The sequence below is a fragment of the Monopterus albus genome, unplaced genomic scaffold, assembly GCF_001952655.1.
Source record: "Monopterus albus unplaced genomic scaffold, M_albus_1.0 scaffold88.1, whole genome shotgun sequence".
In the NCBI taxonomy this organism is placed as follows: Eukaryota; Metazoa; Chordata; class Actinopteri; order Synbranchiformes; family Synbranchidae; genus Monopterus; species Monopterus albus.
The window spans coordinates 378,593-387,937 of record NW_018127968.1 but is presented as its reverse complement, the minus strand read 5'-3'; the positions used below and the strand labels follow the sequence as shown (position 1 = coordinate 387,937).

At 40.0% G+C, this 9,345-nt stretch overlaps 1 protein-coding gene across 4 annotated transcripts in view; it reads left to right on the top strand.

The window, feature by feature from the left end:
• The first annotated feature begins 80 nt into the window (after positions 1–80).
• bin1a (bridging integrator 1a) overlaps positions 81–9,345 on the top strand; it is a 13,704-nt gene continuing 4,439 nt past the window's right edge. For 2 of the 4 annotated variants that reach the window (XM_020607700.1, XM_020607702.1), the window contains exons 1-14: positions 81–408; positions 1,559–1,639; positions 1,722–1,776; positions 1,860–1,954; positions 2,428–2,523; positions 2,692–2,802; positions 2,948–3,040; positions 3,395–3,480; positions 3,639–3,714; positions 4,223–4,278; positions 5,389–5,458; positions 5,833–5,955; positions 6,145–6,228; positions 7,469–7,489. In XM_020607700.1, coding sequence (XP_020463356.1) covers positions 322–408; positions 1,559–1,639; positions 1,722–1,776; positions 1,860–1,954; positions 2,428–2,523; positions 2,692–2,802; positions 2,948–3,040; positions 3,395–3,480; positions 3,639–3,714; positions 4,223–4,278; positions 5,389–5,458; positions 5,833–5,955; positions 6,145–6,228; positions 7,469–7,489 — 1,134 coding nt within the window. In that variant the 5' untranslated portion in view covers positions 81–321. The remainder of the gene's footprint in view (positions 409–1,558; positions 1,640–1,721; positions 1,777–1,859; positions 1,955–2,427; positions 2,524–2,691; positions 2,803–2,947; positions 3,041–3,394; positions 3,481–3,638; positions 3,715–4,222; positions 4,279–5,388; positions 5,459–5,832; positions 5,956–6,144; positions 6,229–7,468; positions 7,490–9,345) is intronic. The other 2 variants (XM_020607701.1, XM_020607703.1) reach the window with 1 other exon arrangement.

Here is a 9,345-nt window from a genome sequence, read left to right as displayed (position 1 = left end):
CACACACACACACACACACATCGCACAGTATTGCTGCGTTTGTGCAACAGCACCTGCGCCTTTAAGAGCATCTCTCAAAGCATCCTCCCCCTATGGCACGGACGCGCACACACCCGCTCAATATTAGAGAATACAGACTAGCTTTCCGCACATACATCATTATATAGATAGGCTGAATCACAGCGTCACATAATTACATGTGTCTGAATTATTTTTCCCCTGGACATTGATGTATCTGCCTCTAAGGTCGCCGTAGCGGTCCACCCGATCGTTATCCGTTTGGTTTTCCTCCTTCCTGCATCCAAAGACTGATCCGACAAGATGGCTGAGTTGAATTTGGGGAAGGGGCTGACTGCTGGGAAAGTGGCCAGCAACGTTCAGAAAAAACTAACCAGAGCCCAAGAAAAGGTAAGAGATGCGTCTTTACACGTTGATATATGGTTAATATATTTCAGCCCTACAAGCCGCCAAGCAGCACTGCCGCATCCTCCAAGACGCAGTGTCGCATCACGACATATTATTAAGAGCAGGGATGCTGTATTTAGGGATGGGGATGTGCACTTCTTATACAACCTTCCTTCGGTCAGTCTCACACAGCATACACGGCCATAATGCAGAGAGACAGGCCCACTCATAATTTAGCCAGTGACTGACGTGTTTGTAGGATTTACTGTAATTAAATAACTGGGTGTCTTAATGAGTCACACTGATGGTGACTGAAGCCCACTTTCTTGCATGTTGATAGCATCATGGTTGTGTTAAACGCCCATATTGTAATATGTAGTTATAGATGGTACATACAGTAAGAGGCCTAGTCTATGCGTTCGTGCACCTGATGGCTGCGCGCTGAATAAATGGCGGGGAGCGTTAAAATGCATCATGAACTGTGGGGCTAAGAGACGGATACAAACGGATAGGCTTAATGGTACAGTACCCTTGTAAAGTCAATGCACCTTTTATATGTGTGAATGTAACAGGAATATGAAATTGGCTATAGTGTCCCGTAGATTTGGCTTATTTTTGAAATTATAAATGTGCTTAATTACTGTATGTTAAACACAACTAGTATTTTATACAGTCTGTTCCCATTTCTTATTGTTATGTTGTACGAATGTGCGTGTGTGTGTGTGTGCACCTGGTGTTACTCAGCCTCCATGTAAATCACTGCATTTTAGGGTGATGACTTGGTTGAAGGTTAGGGCGAGGGGAGGACAAGTAGTGGTTATGGTTAAGATTAGGGTATGTCTCCAGGAAATGAATATGAGCCAATGCAAAGTCCCCATGGGGAATGAAAACAAACGTGCACGTCTTTGTTTGTCATAAACTACTTTTGCAACAAGTACATTTTTCCATTCATGCAAATAAATCATGTTTGAACTCCATCTTGTAAGAGTGAAAGAGATCAAGACAGACAAACAGATGGATCAGCACCTGCTCCACATTTTTTAGGAAACACCAAAAACTGACATCTTGTCTTTTATTGTTTAAACTGAGCGGGTGAAATTGCTACAGTTACCCTTGATTTTGACCCAAATGTTGTTATTTGTTTAATGGACAGGTTCTCCAGAAGCTCGGCAAAGCTGATGAGACCAAAGATATTGCCTTTGAGGAGGAAGTTATCAACTTCAACAAACAATATGTGAGTGCTTGTAATGCCTTTCTACTTGACTCCTCACACAGCATTTGTGTTCAGAGTGGCATGTGTTATGATTCACCCACAGGCTGAAGGCAGCAAACTGCAGCGGGATCTTAGAGCGTACCTGGAGGCAGTGAAAGGTGAAAGGACCTGTACAGATATAGTCACTTTAACTCGCAAATATAAATTCCCTCTAATGTGCAATATGTGGATTTGTCCTCAGCCATGCATGAGTCCTCCAAGAACCTGCAGGCATGTCTGGGTGACATGTATGAGCCAGAGTGGTATGGCAAGAGTGAAGTGGATTCCATTTTGGAGGTCAGACACACTTATTTGAATGTATATAAAATACTGTGATTTCCTGTATATGTGAGAGAGTGATGTGCTGGTTTCCATACAGAGGTCAAAACACTGTTGTATATGTTACTGGTGTGTTTTAGCTGATGGAGTATGTGTGTGTGAGTGTTTGACAGGGGCATTAGCTAATAAGCTAGTAAACTCATCAGGAGTCCAGCAGATAGGGATGAAACAGTTACGGGCTTCACTGTAAACCATGGTAAAACGGGATAACACATAACACATAGGACTGTGATAATATTAATAACTATGATCATTTTCATCAATATAATAATGATATACAATTTTCATAGTGTTTCATCTCTACAAGCAGCTATAGAAAGTGGTCTGTGGTTCTCTTTTATTTTGATTTGTTTTTATTTTAATCTTATTTAATCTGTTACATTGTGTGTTTGTGATTGTGCATCATGCCATGATGTTGATGCATGCCACAGGACTGTGATGTGCTGTGGACCGATTACCACCAGAAGCTGGTTGATCATGCTCTCATCTCCATGGATACTTACCTGGGCCAGTTCCCTGATATCAAGGTAAGCTGTGTGGTCCTAGAGATGTATAGCATCGAGTGTCCATGAGGTGGCAGCCAGGGTGGAAGTGCACATAATACTGCATCATACTTAACTATAGTTTTAATGATCACACACCGTTTGTATTTCATATAACACTAATACTCACTCTCTTTTTTCTGTTCGGTTCAGGCTCGCATAGCTAAAAGGGACAGGAAACTGGTCGATTATGACAGCGCCAGGCACAACTATGCTGCTACGCACAAGACTAAGAAAAAGGACGGGGCAATTAAAATTACCAAGGTGATTCAGATACACCATAGTTGGTTACTGCACACTGCTAATCATGTTTATAGTCACATACTGTAAAAGTCAACAGTCATTTTTTGTTAGCTAAACCAAATTTAACATATTTTTAACATAATAATAATTGAATGATATCTTCCAGCCCTCCTCATTGCTGGAGAGGGCCACTCCAGGCTGGGCTCAGGGTATCCTGTCTGCACACAACATTGCCCAGAGCAGTCTGTCCAGAAGCCAGGTACCCAGTAATCTTACTGTACTTCCTGCTGTACATTGTCTGCTGACTCTGAAACAAGCATCTTGGTCACCCAGCAGCCAGAGACTGTTAGGATATAACAAGGAGGTTCCCACTGCTCCTTTTCACTGCCTGTGTTTTGTGTCACTTGTTGTATATCTCATGAAAACAAAATGAAACTGACAACAGCGAAGCAACTTAGCTAAACGGCACTGAAGCCTAATCATGAATGGCAGGAGTTGTTACACACACACACACACACACACACACACACTACACATAATTTGTTAACAGTACATAGAACTAACACTGATGAACATGCCCTAATGTGCAGTGCCAACACACTGTCTGTTTCAGGCTGAGGAGGAGCTGGAGCGAGCTCAGAAGGTGTTTGAGGAGATTAATATTGACTTACAAGAGGAGTTACCTTCATTGTGGAACAGGTGTGTGTGTGTCTGAATATCTGTGGAAATTGATTTTCCTATTGATGAATGGATGCTATATTTACACTTAACTTCACCTCGCTGTGCTTCCTTTACCCTTACAGCACGTTGAACTAAGTCAAGTCAGTAACACAGTCAATACTGTCTCTTTTCTTTAGTCGTGTTGGGTTTTACGTCAGCACCTTTCAGAGTTTGGCTGGTTTCGAGGAGAAATTTCACAAGGAAATAAGCAGGGTGAGACTCTTCTGCAAACCTCCCGTAGTGCTACATTTAGATAAAGACCAGATAAAGAAGATGGAAAATACAATTTTGTCCCTGTGAAACAAAACTGAGACAGGGGATTTTAACTAACTGCAGTGAAATTATCTACTGCAATACTGCTTTAGCCTGAGAGCTTCTCTGAATTTGGACATGATGATGCAAACAAGCTGTAGCAAACAGAAAATGCAGAAATGTTTTCAAATGCATTAACAATAAAAATAAAAAAAATCTAACCACATACATTTACTTTGTTATTATGGGTTATTGAGCGCAGATTGATGGACAAAATGTAAATTGTGTCAATTTAAATTAAATCTTAACAGTTAAAATGGCAGAAAGTGAAGGAGTCTGAATAATTTCTGCAGCCACTGGATGTAAAGGGTAGAAATGTGGAAATGGATAAAGATGCTGTTGGGTTAATGATGTGCTGGTGGCATTGTTATTTCTAATATCTTACACCCCGTCTTTCCCCTTTTTGCAGTTGGATCAGGATTTATATGATGTCTTGGTGAAATTGGAGCAGACAGACATAACCAGGTTAGTGATTAAAAATGAGTAAATCAATTGATCTCATGGCAAGACGTCCTACTACTAGTAGTTCATAGGAGATTCATGGATGTAGTTTTCATCAGCTGAAATGTCTACACAAAAACACTAATATGTTCTGTATCGGTGGGTCCTTCCAAACCTGGGCCAAAATAAACCTTTTCAGAAATGCTTGCAAATATGTGAACCTCTGGAGATCACATAATTCATTGAGCATGTTGAACATAGTGTGCTACATTAAAGTTAAAATAGCAGTTAAATTTGACAGCAAGGTTATTTTTAGTGCACCCATTTATTTTCCAATTAGTGTGTTACTGTAAACCGACTCATAAAACGTTTTCTTCCTTTTAATTTTTAATTTTTAAGGATCACAGCATCACAAAACCAGTATCTTTTACTGCCATAGTAGAGTGGTCCACTCATTTGTCCATTTATTCTTTTTTTTAGAAGGCACACACACAGAAATACCTTGCTGGAACAAAACACATATTTTCTGTGTTAAACATCAACAGAGGAAGTTCCTGTGACATCTTAAGTGGAAAAATGAACTAAAGAGTTTCATGATCCTACAATATTAAACTGATTATTTTACTTATTAAAGTTGAAAGTAGATATCTATGTTCCTTGTTCTGACTGGAAAATATGAGAGCCGTGAGTTAAAGTACTACAGAAACATTTTAAACTATAGCAAAAGGCAAACAGAATGGGTAGAAATAGGTCCACACTAGTCAGTGTTAATTTAATGCTGTCCAAAGTGTTAAGGTTTTAACACTTTTTGTGTCAGTTTCTCGACACTCAGTGCCATTTTGCAACACCAGTGAATGCCTCTATCGCTGCTCACTTGTGAACATTTACAGGAGGCAAAGAGAAAGCTTGCTTGCATGGGAGGGGAGGGATGGTGGGATGGGAAGGGAGGTCCACTGTTCTTGCATGACAACCTCCACTTGGACTCTCGTAGAGCATGCTTTGTAACTTCTAGTTGTGTTTTAGCTTTTAGCCACTCTCTTTAACCTTTGCTGTTCACTTCTCTCACATTGCTTTCTCTGCAATCTGCCTGTATTCTGTTTTTGCCCTCCATCTCTCTGTCTTTTATTCACTTAGTGGTGATGAACCATCTAACCACACTCTCAGGCCAGGAGGACCACCCCCAATTCCCAAATCTCCATCCAAGGTAGAAACACCCACACACACATACATGTATGCACACACATGTGAAAGCTGTCTCTTTTTTGAAAGGTATAAGAGCTGTACCACTGAATTATGGCTGCATTTCATGTAGAAGCCATCATGTTATGATCTGGATTTGAATTCTACAATTTCTTTTCCCAACAATTAGTCCCAACTTTGTTTGAGCGGGTTGCAGGCATCAGATTCTGAATTTGTTTATATTTACAAAATGCAATTAAGTTAAAACACTGAAAAAGTTAAATAAAGCTTCAAGTGAATTAATAAATCACAGATTTGAGGTTTTATTGCATTTTGGAAAATGTCCCAAGTTGTCTGGAATTGAGGTTTGTAACATGTTTACTTTTTTTTCTGTTCTAGCTAAAACCAGCAGTGCCTCCTCCACCCAAGGTGACCCCATCTAAGGACCTGAAAACAGAGAACATCATTAATTTTTTTGACACTGCATCTACTCCTGGTATCAGTGTCATCTCCCCTACAGAGGTTAGTGAGCTGCTGCTGTCAACAAACTGTGCAAGAGCCCTTTAACGCTCCCTTTTCAGTGGAGGTCAGAGCTGTTAAATATTACTTCCTCTGGCCTGCCCCCTCCTAGTTCATCTATTCTGTTCTACTCCTTGCCCCTTCTGTTGCACCCACTTCACCAATGAGCCATACTATTCCTGTTGTTATCAGTTTGACAGTCCCGCAGTGAGCAGCCTATTGGACATGGACCTGGACTCTTTCAATGCAGCAACCAAAGCCTCCACAGTCATACAGGTGGATGATCAATGACATGAACGTGTAGATCAAAACCCCTCCACTGCAAGAAATGCCAAGCTTCACAAGAAATTTTATGCTCTATTCACTTCATGATATTTAAGTCCAAATGAACGGTCCGTCAGACTGTAATGCTGTGGAGTGAGGATGCTTTCTTTTCCAGTTAAACAAGTTGGACAGATGATAAAGTAACAGTTCAGGTTTTCCTCTACTGGAAATCATCAGGACCAGTGGCCAGTGTAGCTGTTTGACTTAAAATATGTTGAAGTAAGCTTGAAAAGACTGAATATGAAATGAAATCTCTTGGAAAGCTTGGCATAGTTTGAGGTGTTACCTGCTCTGCCTCTTTCCAACTTTCCAAATGGGATGAATGATGGCATGCTGATCTATAGAAACCTGCGTCTAGTGACTACTTCTTCCTGCTTCAGCACAATCCGCAGATCACTCATGGCATGAATTGTAGACTGTAGCCCTGCTCTGTTCTTACTTCTTTCTCTTCAGAACTGGACAAATGTAGTTTTAAATACAGGAGTGATTCGAGTTGTGCTCAGTTTATCTTAACACACAGATGATACGGTAGTAGGTACCCATGTTGTGTGTGCATCTTTGTTTTAATATTAGGACAATTATAATTTATTATTTAACTGTAAAAAATATTTTTAGCCCTTGATAGTCTGAATACTACCCCCCATGTATGAAGGTACAGCCTCCACCTATCAGAGAGAGTTGAGCAGTATCCTGCATGAAGCATGAGGAGTGAGCCCCTAGATAAAATAAACCCAGCAAGTCACTTATGACTGCTCATTATGCTTAATGCTGTGAGCACAAGATAATAGTCTATGGTGATGCAGCTGGACTGTATCAACATTTATTCACCTCTTTTTTTCTCATCTGGATTTCAACACCTAGATAGTAGGAAGATATTGTATCCTCTGCACAGCAGCCCTGCTGTTAAGACACAGCTTCCTAATGCCAGCAAAACTGTTTTACCTTGCTGATGGGAATGATTTTAGATACAGTAAATACGTGAGAGAACCCATCTCTGCAGGCTTACATCATCTAGTACTTCTTACTTGTGCCTGTCCTCTGCTCTGCTGGAGATCTTCTGCTATGGGCTTGTCAGTTAATAGCATGGGATCTGAACTAGAAATGTCTTATTGAATGCAATGGGCATAAACAAGACCTTTGAAAAGAGTTTTGTTGTTTCTCCTCATTCTGTTTGCTTTTCTGTTTCCCACAGCCTGCAAACTGGGATTCATGGGTAAGCAGAGCATCCTCGTCCTAAAAAGATGTTTGAAATAATGGCAAAAACATATAATTCTAATTATGATCATCATCTTTATCAGCATATTGTGTTCATATTAACCATCAGTTTATTTATCTTTGTTTGCATTTACTAATTATTTGTGTCAGAACCCACTCTCCTTATGCTAGCTGCTATATGCATGTATAATGTAAGGACTTCTATAATGGCCATTTCTGGATATAAACCATCTTTTACATAATAAATCTCTTTTGTTTGTGCGTCCCAAATCTGTTTGTGCGCTCTCCTTGTGTCTGCACTGAAATAATAGTTGTTCATCACAAATAGAACTTTGGAATGAGCTCAAGTCAATTCAGTTTCAAACATATGTAACACTTGCAGGGTGCAGCCTGACATGACAGGCCCATAAAGGTCTGATTGCAAGACGCCATCTACTGGTGTACAAACATGCACATTCTAGTGGCACAAATTTAACTAAGGTTTTAAATCTTGTGTTTAATGATTTGTAACTGAATTGACCTCCTTTTTTTCTGTTGCCCCTCGTGTCCCTCTATGTTCACATGTCACGTCAGACTGACAGAACATGTACCTGTTACATGTTTAGCCACAGCAGATGCTCCATGTGACACACAGGGAACAGTTACGCTCGGAAAGTTGAGTGAAGTTCCTCATGTTAGCAGTGGATTGTTTATAGAAGTGAAAGCTGGTGAGCAACTTCACAAAGCCTTGCTTGCAACTTGGCATTCTGACCATCAAATAACCCTTTTGTTCATCCCTATCACTGTTAAGAGAGATGTGTCTCACCAACCACACAGAGTTGCTGTGTTAGAGCATAAGGCAGAGCAGCGATGGCTCACAAAGGAATGACACGCCTTCTCTTACAAAGCTTCCTTCCTCTCTCCATCTGAACATAGTGTGGGAATATACAGTGAACCATGCTTGCAAGCTACACACAGAAGATCCAGCATCTATCTTCTGATGGAAAAGGGCTGACTATTTTTTCTTTCCTGCCTTCTACTGCCACCTTTTCTTACCGCCATTTGTCTTTTGATTTAGTCTGAATCTTCTCTGTAAAGGTCTTCCTCTTGGGTCTTATGATGATAATGATGATGATGATGACTGAACTTTACCCATTGATGTTCATGGCATCTTTTATGGCCTTGTTTCTGCTCATACGTCTAGAACAGCTCCAATTATGACAAATAGGTTGAGTCAAAATAATGCTTGACACCGTTTCCCCAGAGCCCTCATGCATATTTACAAGCATGCTTTACAGTTAGGCTGTCGGCAAAGTTGTGCTTTGAGTGAAATGTTAATGTCATGTTAACATGCTAACATGCTGACAATGGCAATGCTAACTCACTAATGATGTGTGGATTTAATGTTTATTATATTCACCAAGCATGGTAGCATGCTAACATTGGCTAATTAACAATAAATACAAACTACAGGCTGATGGGGATGCCATTTTGCAGTTTTTTGCCCATAATTAAGTAAAATGTTTATGTGATATAAGAAAAAAAGACAGATGATCAACAAAATTAATAGAATTGAATTGTATTAATCAAAGTATACTACCAGTCAAAAGATTGGACATACTTTCCCTTTGCATTGAATGGGAAAGTGTGTCCAATCTAATTACACCCCCAAAACAGTAAACCTTCTGGTACTATAGGAAATATTAACAAAATAACCAGGAATCTTCCTCTGGGTATCCTGAATGTTTGTACCAAAATTCACTGGAATCTGTCCAATAGTTGGTTTTAGTTTTGACCAAAGTGGCTGAACAACCAGCAGTTCTCCTTTTTTTTTATCCCCTTACCTACTATTGTAATAGTACAACCCTTATGCAC